This window comes from Notechis scutatus, chromosome 2, assembly GCF_049901735.1.
Source record: "Notechis scutatus isolate UNSWTSFEM ecotype Mainland chromosome 2, rNotScu1.2, whole genome shotgun sequence".
NCBI classification, from domain to species: domain Eukaryota; kingdom Metazoa; phylum Chordata; class Lepidosauria; order Squamata; family Elapidae; genus Notechis; species Notechis scutatus.
Window position 1 is genome coordinate 22,023,979 of NC_142010.1, and position 16,992 is coordinate 22,040,970.

The window sequence follows — 16,992 nt, forward strand, 5'->3', positions numbered from 1 at the left end:
TAGGAGTTGGCGGCCATTGGAACTTCAGTGCTATAAGTCTAATTGCTTTTGCTATAGTGCCATTGCTATAAATACATACCAGTTTGTCAAGGGCCCAATTTTTGATCACGTGACTGTGGAGATGCTGTGATGGTGGTAAGTATGAAAACTGGTCATAAGTTATAAGTATAACTTATATAAGTTATAAGTATATATATTTTTTGCTTTCTTGCATTATTTCTCTTTTTTCGTTTGTACTGTCTTTTATTGTTCTCTTCAAAACTTTTAATGAAATTATGTTTTAAAAAAACTTCTGATTTTTTTTTTCAAGGTACCAGAGTGATGAAAAGGAGAGCTAACTAAGTCAGTTTCCAAAGACTCCAGATGTGGGAGGAAGAATTGTTTTGTCCTAACACCTCCACATGAGCCAGGCAGCTTTTAAAGCCTCTTCTATCTCACTTCAAAATGCAGATCATCCAACAATTGCACACAAGCACAAGGAGTGGATGGACACTCATCACACTTACCCATCTCAGGTAAGGCTCTATGGAGTGGGAAAACAGCATTTTCCAGTTAGTTTCCAAAGGTCTGTTTCTGTCTATTGTTCACAATCCTATACAAATATTGTTGGAAGGAAGTACCAAGAAAGCTGACAGGGTTTCTATATATTGTCATAATTCAAATTTGTGAACAAAAAAAAGGAAAGGCTAAACAACCTGTTAAGACAAAGTAAATGTTATTTACAGTGCGTGAATAACATGAATCAGCCCAATGGACAGCTCTTCCTCATTAGTTTACTTTATCTGCAAGCTTTTGATCTTCTTTGTGTCTTTTTTAAGGAAAAAGAAAGAATTTGAAATGTATTTGAATATTAGTTCAAAAAAGAAAGAATTTTTACAAGAAAAATTGTAAACAGTTAAATAGACACTGTCTTTGGAGTCATCTGATTTTCAGAGGTTATAAGAAATCCAGGGCAGGATGGAAGGAAGGGTGAGAAAGGCTTGCTTCTGTTCCTCACCTTTAAATGCTACTTTAAAAAAAAAAAGCCCACCCAGTTACAAATCATAGAGTGAATTATTGGAGGCCAGTATATAGAGTCATTTGCCAACTTCCCCAGACTCAGAGACAGAGATGGCGGTGGGGGATAGGACTGAAGATCTGAGAAAGTCTTGATTGCAAAGCTTCTCCTGATCAATTCCACAGTTGCAAAACTCCTTCTCCTTAGCATCTAGCAATAGCACTTAGACTTATATACCGCTTTACAGTGCTTTACAACCCTCTCTAAGTGGTTTACAGAGTCAGCCTATTGCCCCCAACAATCTGGGTCCCCATTTTACCAACCTCGGAAGGATGGAAGGCTGAGTCCATCTTGAGCTGATGAGGATCTAGAGACTCTAGAAAAAGTACAGAGAAGAGCAACCAAGATGATTAGGGGATTGGAGACTAAAACATATGAAGAATGGTTGCAGGAACTGGGCTTGGCTAGTCTAGTGAAGAGAAGGACCAGGGGAGACAGGATAGCAGTCTTCCAATATTTGAAGGGCTGCCACAGAGAGGAAAGGGTCAAGCTATTTTCCAAGGTACCTGAAGGCCAGACAAGGAATAATGGATGGAAACTGAAGAAGGAAAGATTCAACCCCAAAATAAGGAGAAACTTTCTGACAGTGAGAACAATCAACCAATGAAACAGCTTGCCTTCAGAAGTTGTGAGAGCTTCATCACTTGAGACTTTCAAAAAGAGATTGGATTGCCATTTGTCAGAAATGGTGTAGGGTCTCCTGCTGGGGTGGGCGGTTGGGCTAGATGACCTACAAGGTCCCTTCCAACTGTTAATCTGTAAAGTATCTGTAAAAGAATTGAACCTCTGGAAGTCAGCAGAATTAGCCTGCAATACTGCATTCAAACCACTGCCCTCCCTCCTCCTCAATTAGAAGTATACCACCCTGGAAGAGATAATTTTATTTCTTATCCCAAGGACAATTCTGATTGCAACCTGTAATCTTTACTTAAGAGAATTTCTGTTTGGATTAGATTTTCCAGAATTTCAATCTGGAAATTTGATTTGTATCTGATCACTTCCATGGGCATTTGTCCAGAATGAGGGGATATAAACTAATAATAATCATCCTGAGAATAATCATCATTCTGACTCATCCTGCTTATCCAGAGGATGATCTAGATTGCTAAGGAACGCATAGGGTGTGGCGTGTAACTCCTCTGAGTCATGAATGCAATTTAATGTTGTACACTGTGGTTGATAATTATATTTCCCCCTTACTGAATAAATTAATCCATCTGTTACATTTTCATATGTGTCTCTGTATGTTTGTGTGCTCTTTCCAATTTAAAAAAGCTTGAAGAAGATCACACAATGAATGTAGACCTCACTTCATAATAGTGTCACCTGCCTCTTTTTCATATTCCTAAAATCATTTCTATCCAGGTAACTTGGGGATGATATAATTTCTGGTCATAAGAGCATAAGAAGAACCTTGTGGGATCTATCTAAAGCAGGGGTGGGCAAACTACGGCCCGAGGGCCACATCCAGCCCGTTGGTCTTTTTAATCCGGCCCGCCGAAGAATTAAGGTTTGATGTGAATGATTGAATGATTTCATTCATTTGATTTTGACTTGTAATGACAGGCATTTCGACACCAGGTAGCGGCCCGTCTGTCAAATTTTAAAAGTCAATGAGGCCCCCGAGCCAAAAAGTTTGCCCACCCCTGATCTAAAGACTTATCTAGTTCAACAGTCTGTTTTGAAGGTGACCAGACATTGGTGTGGTTTCCAGAAATGCTTCTCAAGAACTATACTGCCCTAGGATTTTAGGTAATCCATAGCTTCTATAGCCAGGCAAATTTTAAAAGTCTTATCCCCCATAGGTATAACTGATTTCTTTTGAAAACTATCTAAATTGTTTATTTTGTGGATGCAAATTTCACAGATTATTTGTTCACTCTACAAGGAAGTCATTCCTGTTATTTAAAGTAGGGGTCCCCAACCACCGGTCCGCGGACTGGTACCGGTCCGCGGAACAAGTCCTACCGGGCCGCTGGCTTGCTGGGCGCCGCCATCTTTTTGATGAAAAAGTGCTTCCGGTGAGCTTTTCCGGTAGAAAGCTCACCGGAAGCACGTTTCATCAAAAAAGATGGCGGCGCCAGCGCTTCCGTGAGCTTTTCCGGTAGAAAGCTCACCGGAAGCATGTTTTCATCAAAAAGATGGTGGCGCCAGCGCTTCGGTGAGCTTTTCCAGGTAGAAAGCTATTTCTACCTGGAAAAGCTCATCGAAGCGTGCCGCATCTTTGATGAAAAAGTGCTTCCGTGAGGTCACCGGAAGCACTTTTTCATCAAAAAGATGGCGGCACCCAGCTGATGCCGGTACCGGCTGCGGCGCCCAGCTGATGCCGGTACTGGGCCGCGGCGTAAAAAAGGTTGGGGATCACTGATTTAAAGGGTCCCTCAAATCCATAACATTTCTTCTTATATGATTGTGTATACATTAATAATAATAAATAGCTTTATCCTCCATGAATGTGCAAACCTTATAATGAGGTTGTCCATGTTATTAGCAATCCCCCTAATTATGGTATAATTAACTAACCAGTATAATTAAATCCTTGCTTTTATCATCTGAGTCATTGGTTAACAGGATCTAAAATCATGAACCCATGTATATTTATGTCTTGTTTATTTTGGCAACAAAAACAATAAAGAAGCACTTTAATTTACAGGCATGGATTACAACATGGTCAAAATGATCACACATGGTGCTTTAGACATCTTAATTAACTTCTTTATTTCAAAATGCAACCAGATGTCTTCTCTGATATTCAGTTTCATAATCTGGTAAGTCTGTTTCTTGTAAAATACATGACATGCTTGGTCAGTTACATCATAGTTCACATGTTGTGTACTGATCTGCAGTACCCATTTTCTGAAGTCTTGCCCAGGAAGGAAGGGAGGAAAAAACCCTATGGACTGAAGACAAGATCAAGTCAGTATCATGATGAAATGTTGGGAGTTCGAGGGTACATGGTTATTTATTGGGCTCATGTGGAGAAAGGCCCTTTGAACTACCAGTAGCCAAACATTTGTAAAGGAAAGGTGAGTACTAGGAAGTCTGATCTTGAATAGCCACAACAGCTCCCAACAATACCAGGCACACAGAATGTGTCAGTCACATTAGGTAGTCAGGATCAAGATACCTACTGCTCTGGAAGTCTATAACTACTTTTACTGAGAATGCCTATAATAATAGAATCATATAAATCTGATTGTATGTACCTCCTTATGAATTAAGGAAGTATTTCTGAATATTATCTTGTTTCTCAGGCCTTAAGAAATGTTTTGCCTAGGTAATGGTTTTGCATCTTTCCATCAAGATCAGCTTTCTTACTCTTTATATCCTGTGACTATGAAGCTTTTAGTAAATAATCTTAGAATTTTGCCATGTGGGAATGGTACCTATTTTCAGAGACTTCTCCTCACTTGCACAAACATCTTTGCCAATTTGTGTTCTCTCTCTCTCTCTCTCTTCCTCTAATCACTTCAACCTCAGCTCATGGATGACATGGCCTTTGGTCATTGTTGGTGGTACGGGAAAGGCAGCTTCAAATTTTGTAAAATATGTTAGGCTACATCACCCATCACTTTAGAGGAAAGTGAGGGAACTGGCAGTGAATTGAAGCAAAGGCAATAGAAATGCAATAATGGTTGGCAACAGAAATCGCCAATATCATGCTAGTATTGCTTTTAGCTGGTTGAACAGTGTGGTGGCCTAGAGGTAAAGATGCTCTCCTCACACTCAGGAAGTTGAGACTTCAATTCTAGGCAGTGACAGATGTTTCTTTATCAGGGCGCGAAGAGAAAATGTCTGCTGCGAACTCCACATAGGTGTCAGGAAGAGCATCCAGCCAGTAAACACTCAGTTCCATTCAATTACCCCGACTCCACTGCAATAAAAGGGATTACAGGGTCATAAAAATAATTTTTTTTAGAAGATTCAAGAATGGATAAAGAGCACTTTACCTCAGCAGGAAAGGAAGACATAAAGGTTGGACTCCCTCCTATAATCATTCCCTGCTTATCTATCAGGCTTAGGGTTAGGGTTCTGCTCTGAAGTTCAAAGTTACCTTGCCACTGCCTTCTCTCCGTATTCCCGTTCCACAAACTCACACCATTTTAGAAGCAAGTAGACTACAACAGCTACAACAGCTTTCATAGCCTCTTCCATCCACTACACACCAAGCCTGGACTGGAAGTCATTCCACAGTAATGCCTCCTGCACAAAATCCTCATCAGCCTCCTATACTGTTCTCCACTCTTTCAGGACGAGGCGTCTGAGTTTGGGTGTGAAGATGAAGTACCTCAACAGTGAGGACTACCGGTTCAGATACTTCACCCAAGGGAAGCCTGGATCCCGACCATCTGTGCTGATGCTTCATGGATTCTCACTCAACAAAGACATGTGGTTAAATACCATTGAAGTAGGTCTTCCTTTTATTCTAGCTTGGATGATGCTAGCCTGGCCTTGGGTGCTAGAAGTCATTGACGAAACTTCCTGTGTGCTTGCCAAAAGCCTTCTTTCTTTTAAAGGAAATGTGCCCATACTATTCCCTGTGTCCCATCTGCCTACAGCCCCTGAGCCTCCTTGCCATTGGGCAGAGTGGGATGGGTGGAAGACCAAAGATAAAGCTGTGGGTGTCTCTGAAATATAGCCTGCTCCACTTCCTTCAAGTAAGAGAACCATCTCCAAAGTTCCTGGCTAGAACGGCTGATGTCCACATCTAAAGCTCTACCCAATTTTTCTGTTTCTTGATCTTCTTGGGGGTATCTGAGAACCAGCCATCTACCACTACGAGAAAGCAGACAGGGAAACTCAGATCCTGTGCAAATTGTTGATCTTATAAGCTTTGGGCTATCCATAACACGTCACTGGTGGAACAGTAAGCGGGAGTGAAATCTAAAGGAGGATAACCATCTCCCCAAATAAATCAGTGAAGTCTGAGCATGCTCACGGCTTTCCGAAATGCTTCAGTTGATGAGAGGAATGGAAGAAAAGGAAAAGACAGGGTAGGGTGGATGTGGCTGTTGAGGAAGGGAACTGGATTTGGTCTGGGACCAAGAGTAGCATTTCTTCTTTAGTCCTGCTTTTGGCTGTGTGGAGAACCAGCTATTCTTGCTTTGATTCCTTGGCTTCACATGCAGGACCATTTCCCCATAGATCTTTCCTAAGGACATCCATTTGGTCTGCGTTGATCTGCCAGGTCACGGGGGAACCACTCGCTTGCTCGCAGAAAGTCACACAGCAGTTGCTCAAGCTAAAAGGATACACCAGGTAGGGTATCTCTTGAACTGTGGTGTGATACATTGTTCTTTGAATTGATGGGTGGCAGCAAAGGGGGAAAGTGAGGAGGGATGAGACATTGGATATAAACCAAGGTGAGACTTACTATGCAATGAAAAATATATAAAGCATCTATTCTTTGTAATTAAAAATGTAGAATCTCCTTTGAGTCAAGCATACTTCTTGGAGAAAAAAGAATTTTGCCCCCAGCTCCATCTTTTGGTTTTTACTTTTTCACTCTGGAACAGATATTCCTAATGGTAGTCAGGTTGAACCCTGCTTAGTTTTCCAAGATGAACCAATATTGATTAGATGTTGCCATCTAGCAAGAATATTTTTGTTAGAAGTGCACATAAAGGAAACCCAATGCTCTATAATCAATCCCTTCAAAAATTCTCACAGATGTGTAAAGCAGCTGTGCATTATATGATACTTAAATGGTATTATTTTCATCCCTCTTTAATAAATCCTCCTTGAGCATAGATTGTCCAGCTTTAACCACAAAACAATTCAAGGAAAAATAGGCTCTACAGCTAAGTCCAACATGGAAGACATTGCAATTGTATGCTCCTTATCCCCTTACTAATCTCAATGAATCCTAATTAATTGGGGTTTACTTAGGATAACTTCAGTCTGATGTGTGATTGTTATGACAATCCTAGAAACATATGCTCAGGCCCATTGTGATTAAAGGTTCCTCCAACACTTGTTGATTTGTGCAATATTGTCATGTATGAGCCGTGGTGGCGCAGTGGTTAGAATGCAGTACTGCAGGCTACTTCTGCTGACTGCTGGCTGCCTGCAATTTGCCAGTTCGAATCTCACCAGGCTCAAGGTTGACTCAGCCTTCCATCCTTCCGAGGTGGGTAAAATGAAAACCCAGATTGTTAGGGGCAATATAACTCTGTAAACCACTTAAAGAGGGCTGTAAAGCACTGTGAAGCAGCATATAAGTCTAAGTGCTATTGCTATGTTTTGGATTGGGATTGCAAATGGGACATCAACTATCATGTCTAAGAATCGGTCAGTCTTGTGCACTCTCCTATAGAGGAAAAGCTTTCAAGTATTTAGTATTAATCTTATCTTGTGAGCACCTTTATAAAGAGCTGTAACAGATGTTCTTAACTTTGCCATTATTACTTTTGCTTCATTATCCCCGTGAGATAAATTTTCCATATTTTGGAAACATCAACATTGTTCTATAGGCTTGGACAGTATAATCAAATGTATTGACAAAATGCATTTTATTACCACAGTTCCTTCTTTAATCAATCTTGTTCTTACTGCTTGATGACATTCTTACTTGTCATGTTAAATGCTGCTGTATCAGCCATATAAACAGTGATCTGCATGAATCACTAAATCCCGAGCAATTTTTCACCCTACCTGACAGTATGAAGTCAGCCCATGTAACTAATTGAGTGTTCATTATATTGTGCAATTAGTTCCAGAAAGAAGGGATTAGGATGGGTGAGCATCTCATGAAAGAACAACCTCAATCTCTTTGTTCCAAATGTTTGTTTCAGTTTGTCCAGTGTGCTGGCCTGAACCATAATCCCTTCCACCTGGTTGGCATGTCCATAGGAGGCATGGTTGCTGGGGTTTATGCCGCTCTCTATCCAGCCCACGTCTCCTCTTTAGCACTCCTCTGCCCAGCTGGTAAGTATTTACATCAAGTAAGTGAAGTGTGAAGGAAAAAGCCAGAATGCTTATAAAATTAGATTATAAAATGAGAACTTAATGGACTGTTTGGAAATGACTTCTCTCATCAGAAAATGCTTCATGCATTTCTGCATAGCTATTTCTGGGTAGCTGCATTTATAACACCCTGGCTAGATTTGAATTCAACGTTAGAATCCTCCACAAGGATGTTGTTCTAATCCCTTTTCAAAAAGTTTCAATCAAACCTATGATTGACATTTCAGCCAGCATGGAACTATGGGGAGTTCACCTCCAGATCCAACAAACCCCATTTAATATAACTGATCTTCCAGCATATCTATTGATACCAGAACTTGAACATAATAATACGTAATAACTACTGAACTAAGTGGGTTGGAATCATGGCACCAAGAGGCTTCCCTTCCCATTTGATATTGCCTTAAAAAAACACTATATCTTAACAACATCAACATACACAACACAATCACACTTACATCCTTCCGAGGTCAATAAAATGAGATTTTTCGGAGCAATATGCTGATTCTGCAAACTGCTTAGAGAGTGCTGTAAACCACAGTTCCCCAAACTTTCTGGACTGCAGACCGGTGCAAGAGGGGGGGGGAGATGGGATGGTTTTGCGCAAGTAGCGGGCAAAGGTGCATATACGCACAGCTCCATTTGCACAAGTGGTGGACATGCATGCCCTCAGCGCGTGCAAGGGGGATGTGCGCGCATGCTTGTGCTCACCCATTTTGGGCAGCCTGGTTTTGAACAGTTCACGGCCCAGTAAGTAGGCTATGGCTCAGAAGTTGGGGATCCCTGTGGTAAAGCGGTGTATAAGTGCTATTGCTATTGAATATTTACATGAAGTGGTATGTAAGCCTAAGTGCTATTGCTATTTACCAGCTGAGGATATTGATAAATGAAATTACTTCACTTTAACACGTTTTAGTATTATTTCTATATTTTTAAGATTCTTGCTAGTTTGGTTCTAGAGTGGTAGTAATTTTTTAAAACATATTCCATTTTCTCACCCTCTTTTTAGGTCTGAAGATTCCAAAACAAAGTGAACTCTTTCTGTGGTTAAAACAGTTAATTTTATCAAAGGATTTTGCCGAGAGTGCTCTTGTTTCGGTTACTAAGGAGCAAATAGAAAAATTCATGAAAATTTGCCTATACCAACCCAGCTTTTTAAAGATGCAGGTGAAGATCTGACTTCTTCCTAGATTGCTGCTCTCTGTGTCCCTTGTAATAACATTTCCCATTTCTCCTCAAGTTCTTTTACAAGACAGTCAGGAAGTGCACAAGATTGACATTTAAGATGAAAGGGAGACCAGCATAAATATTTCCCAAATGCTTGAATAACAAAAGAGATTTATGGTTCCTCCCTTCCCGTCCCGTCCCTCTCCTTTCTCATTCACTCTGCTTTTTGTGCATGTGGTCCCCTTTTGGGACCTTCTGACAAGCAAAAGTCAGTGGGGAAACCAGATTCACTTAACAACCATGTTACTAACTTAACAGTTGCAGTGATTCATTTAACAACCGTGGCAAGAAAGCTGCTAAAATGGGGCCAAACTCGCTTAACAAATATCTTGTTAGCAACAGAAATGTTGAACTCAATTGCTCAAAGTCCTCATAAGTCGAGGATTGCCGCTAGTATCCTCCTGCAGCGATGCACCTAATCTAAGAATAGAGAAACTGTTGGGGGGACAAAAATGGCACATTTCATTTTAAATTTTAACACCGCCTTACTGCCTGATTTGTCCTTTTCTCCTTTCACTTTTAGCTCCTAAAGGGATACCTTGAGGATCGGAAACCAAGCAAGATGTTTTTTACATTGTGTAGGTACAAGACACAGCGTGGACCAGGCTTGGCTACTCATCCCCCTTTTAGAGCAGAGTTCTCCAACCTTTCCTGCTTTGCGGACCAGTGAGGGGGGAGGGAGAAGGGATGATCTCCCCGCACGAATGGCCGGCAAGCACGTGCAGCAATGGTGGTATGCTACCGGTTTGGATTGGTTCAGCTGAACCAAGTAATTAAAAAAAAAAAGGTCTCCAACGATCAGCTGAGAAGAGGAAGAAAAGCCTGGAAAATCAGTTGAGAGGAGAAAGGAGAAAAGTGCAGGATTGGCCCTCCCACCCGCGCCTGTGCTTTCCTCTTCTTTATCCTCTCGGCTGATTGGCGCTGCAGTCCTCAGCTGGTGTGGGAAAAGGCGTGTGTGTGTGTGTTAGGTGTGCGCGATCACTGAACCAGTAGTGGAACAGGTAGGATCCCACTGCTGACATGCAGCTCTATTTGCACCTGTCGTGGGAACACGCACCCGCTGCTTGTGCAAATGGAGCACGCACACAAGCACTCGCCCGCTGCTTGTGCAATTGGGGATATGCGCGTATGCGATGCGCTTTCCTGCCGCTTCTGTGGTCACAGTCCAAACAGCTTATGGCCCAGTAGTGGGCTATGGCTCAGGGGTTGGGAACCCATTTTAGAGGGACCAATATACATTTAATATCAAGAAAATCCATCCAAGGAGCTACAGCCAAAACCAGCCCTTCATTCAGGACATTTTCAATGGGTTTGTTCAGATATGGACATTTCTTTTTTCTACAATGAAGAAATAATACTGAAAAGTACTGATATATCAGTAAAATGTGGGTCTGTTTTACTATACATTTCTTTAAAGTAGTGAAGCAGGGAAAGCAACTAGAATAGAATGAGCCAGAAGGGACCAGGTCTTCTAGTTCAGTACCATTCAAGCAAGAGAACCTATACCACTTTAGAAAAGTGACTATCTAGTTATTCTTAAGCATATCTAGTGATAGAGCACCCACAATTTCTGGAGGCAAGCTGTTCCACTGGTTGTCTTCACTGTTAGGAAGTTCTCCTTAATTCCAGGTTGCTTCTCTCTTTGATTAGTTTCCAACCGGGGTGGGATTCTACCAGTTCACACCTATTCACTAGAACCGGTTGTTAACATTCTAAGCAGTTCGGAGAACCGGTTGTTAGAAGAAATTACTGGCCTAATCCTGTAAGGAAGGCAGGAAGGAAACATTCTGGTGTTGCTTACAGAAACTGCCTCTCCGTTAACCCTTATTACATTCTTGGCAGGACTAGGCTTCCTGTCACAGGAACTTCTCTGGAGTATTTTTCCCCTCCTTTGCTGGTACTTTGCTTGTGTGTGACCATTTAGAGTTACAATGGCACTGAAAATAGTGACTTATGACCATTTTTCACACTTACGACTGTTGCAGCATCCCCACAGTCATGAGAAGCCAGGCAAGAAGATGCGTTCCTCGATGTGAGTGATATTGAGTTGGCCATACCCAGCCAATAGCATGACCACCAATCCATGTTCACCCAGTCACATGACCACCAAGCCATGCCCAACACCTAAGCCAGGCCCACAGAACCAGTTGTTAATTTTTTTTTGAATCCCACCCATTTCTTCTTGTCCAGCTGTCCGGTGCTTTGGAGAATAATTTGACTCTTCTTTGTGGCAGCCCCTCAAATAATGGAATACTGCTATCATGTCACCCTTAATTCTTTTCTTTAGACTAGCCAAACCCAAATCCTGCAGCCATTCTTTATATGTTTTAGTCTCCAGGCTTTTGATCATCTTAGCTGCTATGAACTCTAAACTTTTTCCAAAGTCTCAACATCTTTTTTATAATATGGTGACCAAAATTGCTGGCAGTACTCCAGGGGTGGTCCTACTAGGATTTTATAAAGTGATACTAGTACTTCACATGATCTTGATTCTATGCCTGTGTTTATATAACCCAGGATAGTATTAGCTTTTTTGGCAGCTGCTGCACACTGCTGACTCACATTTAAGTGATTATCCACTAGGACTCCAAGGTCCTTCTTGCAGTTACTGTTTTTAGAATAGAACAGAACAGAACAGAATAGAATAGAATAGAATAGAATAGAATAGAATACTTTATTGGCCAAGTGTAGAATAGAATACTTTATTGGCCAAGTGTGATTGGACACAAGGAATTTGTCTTGGTGTAAATACTCTCAGTATACACAAAGGAAAGGTACATTCGTTAAGAATCAAGAATCATAAGGTACAACACTTAATGATAGTCAAGGGTACAATCAACAATCAAATCATACTAGGAAACAGTCAATATAAATCGTAAGGATACAAGCAACAAAGTTACAGTCCTACAATCACAAGTGGGAGGGGATGGGTGATAAGGAGTGATGAGAAGATTAACAGTAATAGTAGTGCAGACTTTGTAAATAGTTGAACAGTGTTGAGGGAATTATTTGTTTAGCAGAGTGATGGCTTTTGGGGAAAAAAACTGTTTTTGTGTTTGGTGTGCAGTGCTCTATAGCATCGTTTTGAGGGAAGGAGTTGAAACTGTTTGTGTCCGGGATGTGAGGGGTCTGTAAATATTTTCACAGCCCTCTTTTTGACTCGTGCAGTGTACAGGTCCTCGATGGAAGGGAAGTTGGTAGTAATTGTTTTTTCTGCAGTCCTAATTATCCTCTGAAGTCTGTGTCTGTCCTGTTGGGTTGCAGAACCGGTTAGTTATAGAGGTGCAGATGACAGACTCAATCATTCCTCTGTAGAACTGTATCAACAGCTCCTTGGGCAGTTTGAGTTTTCTGAGTTGGCGCAGAAAGAACATTCTTTGTTGTGCTTTTTTGATGACTTTTTTGATGTTAGGTGTCCATTTTAGGTCATGAGCCAGGTCTCACCTAATCTGTACTTGATTTTTCCTTGCTAAATGTAAAACTTTGCTTTTCTCCATATTGAAATTCGTTTTGTTGGATAGGGCCCATTGTTCAAGCAGATTAAGCAAGGCTTCTGAAATTCTTTCCACTGTTTAATAGTAGCTTGGTTCTGGATCACATCACAGAAAAGAAGGCAGCTTACAATGGAAGAGGCACTAACATGTTGAGCCAATGCCCGTGGACACACATTTCAGTATCATCACCATAATGAGACAGCCTTTTCTATTTTACAAGCCCTCCAAGGGTGTTAGGAATGTAACCCCCATAATTCCCATTCAACTCAACCCCCAGAGGTTGTTACCCAGCTACATTTGGAGCAGGGGTGTCAAACTCGATTTCATTGAGGGCCACATCAGGGCTGTGTTTGACCTTGGGGGAGGGGCAGGCCAGATCGACATCACTTGTGTTGGGGGTACGTGTGGTAGCCCGAGCGCTCTGCCAACAAAAACGGGCTCCTGAGCTCCATTTTCAGCCACAACGGTCTCTGCCATCAAAAATGAGCTCCATTTTCACTGGCAGAGGCATAGTGGGCTGGTTGTTCTGTTTCCAGGGCAGCCTCATGGGCCAGATCTAAGCACCCCATGGGCCGGATCCAGCTCCTGGGCCTTGAATTTGACACCCTCGATTTAGAGATGCAAATTGGAGAAGCTGCAGGGTTGGCATCAGGCAAATGAGGGAGCAAAGGGTTAAATTCACTCCTGCAGCTGAATGTTCCTTATCAGATTTCCTCATCCCATTATTATGAAGTGTGGTGACTCAGTGACAGTAGTTTTTTGCACCAGCAGTTTGAGTTCTAGCAATGCATGCTGGGGTGAGCTCCTGTCACTTGCCTCAGCTTCTGCCCACCTAACAGTTCAGAAGTATGTTCTATGTGAGTAATTAAAACAGTTACCATTTTGGTGGGGGAGACAAGGATGGATTGTGTGGATGGTTAGAATCCTGCCAGCACTGAACCCGTCCCAGTTGCGATGCTTGTTTGAGGCAGCTTAGGGAGAGAGGGAGGGCCTCAGATGCTGCTTCAGGAGAAACTACTTATCTTTCTATCTGGTGCAGAGTTAGCTCACCCACCTGTGGCTCACCTTGGGAAGTGCATGAGGGTGTACCAAACGGAGCTAGTAAACAAGACATCCAAACTACTACACTGCATAGCATTGTAGTCTCCTGGCTAATGTAATATCGCCATACGCTAAATAAATAAATTCCAATTATTCATGAGAACACAGAAGATCAGACACAGGGAAAACCCAGGAAGTGTGTCCTTGCTTATTAAGAATGGAATGAAACATCCCCCATTTTGCTTCCTTTTATTGGGAAAGGTTTTCTGGACCTCACCAGCAGCGAATCGAGGTACAGCCTCCATGACAACATGAGGAAAATCAAAGCTCCCACCCAGATCATTTGGGGAAAGGAGGACAAGGTAAGGGGTTTATGTATATCTGGGGTTTTGTGCACAGTTATATAATTTTAGAATCAGGCAAGAGAACCAATCCTGTCATGGAAATTGTACTGTTATGGTTGTTCATCTGCTGATAGTTTCATTGTTCCTTGTGGAAATGTTTGACTTGAAAATAAATCTCATTTGTTATTCTGAAGGTGACATCCTGCAGTTCAGTGAACAGCTTGAAATTTTTGCCTACATTTCAAGAGGAGGACGGTTGAGGACTTTGCACAGCAGGTTGAGGGAGGCCCTTTGAAAAGGAGCAGGGCTTATTCTGGGATGTTAGCAGCACCTGCAGACAGGATGAAAGGCAGCACTATTTTAAATCCAGAATTGGGAGAAATGTAAAACTGACATTTTTCTTTCCACTTTGCTATACCCTCACCCTTATACTTTTTCATAAAAGTTTTCATACATTTCTTAGAAGCCACCCAAAGTCACTCGGTTGAGTTGAGCAGAGCAGCAGTAGAAATTGAATGAATGAATCAATCATCAATCAATCGACCAATCCATCTCATTTATCCTAAAAGCAATAAGGCAAATCCAATCAAAGGAAAGGAAATAATGGCAGAGAGAATATCCTGGTGAATCTTAGTGGTCGAGGTTGAACTATTAAGAGTAAATTAAAAAAAAAAAAGGCAGCGCTAGCACTGATGATGTTTGGGTAATGAATTGTCTGCAAGAAAACAACCAAGCTCAGAAAGCACCAAGGACCCTTTCTTTATATATTAACAGAACTCACATGTAACCTGGCTATACAACTCAACCCATTAAAACCTGAATATCAGAATAGTGGAGATGCTATGTAAAACATCAGTTACTATTAAAAGGTTGTGTACTGAACATTGCTCCAAGAGCAAATGTAAGGTGGCACACCCAAGCCGGATTTTTTTCAACATACACTTTAAAATATTTCAGTTGTGATGAGAAGACATTCTTTGTTTCCTTTTGTGTAGGTTTTTGATTCTTCAGGTGCAGAAATTTTGGCGGCTGCCATTCCTAATTCCCAAGTGCATTGGCTGGAAAAATGTGGTCACTTCATAACCCTCGAGAGGCCCAGGAAATCTGCAAAGCTCCTCTTGGAATTCTACAAATCGGTCTGTGACTCAGCCGAGCAGAAGAAGGTGGCCTGAGGCTCAGGAAGTGCGAGGTGGCAGGAGACAGGCAAGGTCTGCCACCCCACCTACCAGCCCCATTTTGACTTCTCTGGCTGGTACAATGGGAGCTACAACTCAAGATACTTAGTAGGCAGCAGAAGAGGTGAGGACCTGGAGAAAATAGCTTTGCATCACCATTCCAGAAAGACCGATCAAGAATTGATCCAACTTTCTAATGGAACTTGCACTTCTGTGTGTAGCATTGTTGTGTTATTCCATGTGGCTAGGTTTACCTCTCCTTCACGCCAATTGACTTTCCTCTGTTGTTGAAATTGAGGCTTGAGCAAATAATATTTCCAAATATGGTCAAAAGAGCTTTTCAGATTTCTGCATTCTAAAGTTGTATGGTTCCTGGCACAGTGACCCAGAACCGCAAATTCCTCAATTTTCTCCAATATCGGAGGCAGAGCTCCAAATAAGAAGATAAACTAGCTGTCAGACACTTCAACCTGTTGCCTCTGAAATCTATTTATTTTAAGAACCCTGATATCAAAGAGATTCTGATGACAAGAGAACAAGGCTGCTTGGCAGACTTTATGAGTGTGCAACAACCAAAGCCCTTAGCCTGCTCTGACAAAAGAAAAAATTAGATTAGCAGGGAGTAAAGGGCTTTATCTCTACCTTGTCAATCTATCCCAGCAGGACACTGGATTAATTATTTCAATTGTATCTTTCCACTTTTTACAGGATGAATAATACTTTTAAAAATTCCTCCCTTGGAGGTATGGCTGAGCCTGCAATATAGCTGAGAACTTTGTGCCAACGTTTTGTACAAATGTGTGAGTTAAAGACCCTCTTCCCTAATATGGTGAAAAAGAATATCAGATTAAGGTTTGAAAATCAGTGATCCTCAGCAGTGCGTCCACTATTAATTGATCTACTTTATTTTTTCTTGGAAGTGGTGGGTTGCTGTTGTTTGGCACATTCAAGTCAGTCTTTACTCCTGTTGACACCCTGGATTAGTCCATAAAGATTCCTTCGCAAAATTTTCAGTAGTTTGCCATTTGTTGCCTTCCTCCTAGGGCTGAAAAGGACTCAATACCCAAAGGTCACCCAGCTGGCCCCATTCCTAAGGAGAGACTAGAACTGACGGTCTCCCAGTTTCTAACCTTGTGTCTTAACTACCATACCAAACTGGCTCTTTCGGGTTAAGTTAGATCAGGGGTGTCAAACTGGATTTCTTTGAGGGCCGGATCAGCATTGTAGTTCTCCTCTGTGAGCCCGCGGGGGGGGGGGAAGGAGGGGTGGCAGGACGGATGCCTCCTGCAGCACCCTGCTAGCCAAAACAGGGCACCAGGGGATCCGTGTGCGGCCCCATTGAGCCTCATTTTCGCCCTCCATGGCCTCATGCAGCACCATGTGGCCTGTTTTTGGTCCATTTTCTGGCCTGTTTTGGGCCAGTTTTTCACTGGTAGAGTCTTGCAGGAGGCCATGATGGGTGAAAACGAGGTGCAGGGGGGCTGCACCAGGCCCATTTTAGCCGCCAGAGGCACCACATGCCAGTCCCTTGATATTTTCAGGCCAGCCCTGTGAGCTGGATTTAAGCACCCCGCGGGCCAGATGCGGCCCACAGGCCTTCAGTTTGACACCCAAGTTAGATGGACCACATGTCATTTGTATCTTTTTCTCCCAGTTCACTGAAATTTTATTTCCTGCTTCCTTTCCTA

General features: G+C 42.1%; 1 protein-coding gene across 1 annotated transcript; it reads left to right on the forward strand.

Annotated features, from left to right (window-relative positions):
* Positions 1-3,712: 3,712 nt before the first annotated feature.
* Positions 3,713-16,317, forward strand: LOC113422004 (monoacylglycerol lipase ABHD6-like). The gene is made up of 8 exons (XM_087953741.1): positions 3,713-3,825; positions 5,309-5,465; positions 6,203-6,316; positions 7,852-7,984; positions 9,033-9,190; positions 9,774-9,828; positions 14,047-14,147; positions 15,125-16,317. The coding sequence occupies exons 1-8, from the start codon at positions 3,713-3,715 to the stop codon at positions 15,299-15,301; spliced, it is 1,008 nt and encodes a 335-aa protein (XP_087809867.1). The 3' UTR covers positions 15,302-16,317.
* The last annotated feature ends 675 nt before the right edge of the window (positions 16,318-16,992 follow it).

Excerpts from the sequence above, each read along its gene's own strand:
- LOC113422004 (XM_087953741.1), top strand. The coding sequence starts at position 3,713 with ATGGATTACAACATGGTCAAAATGATCACACATGGTGCTTTAGACATC. Across the intron at positions 3,826-5,308 it reads ATATTCAGTTTCATAATCTG|GACGAGGCGTCTGAGTTTGG; the intron begins GTAAGTCTGTTT and ends CCACTCTTTCAG. Across the intron at positions 6,317-7,851 it reads AAGCTAAAAGGATACACCAG|TTTGTCCAGTGTGCTGGCCT; the intron begins GTAGGGTATCTC and ends TGTTTGTTTCAG.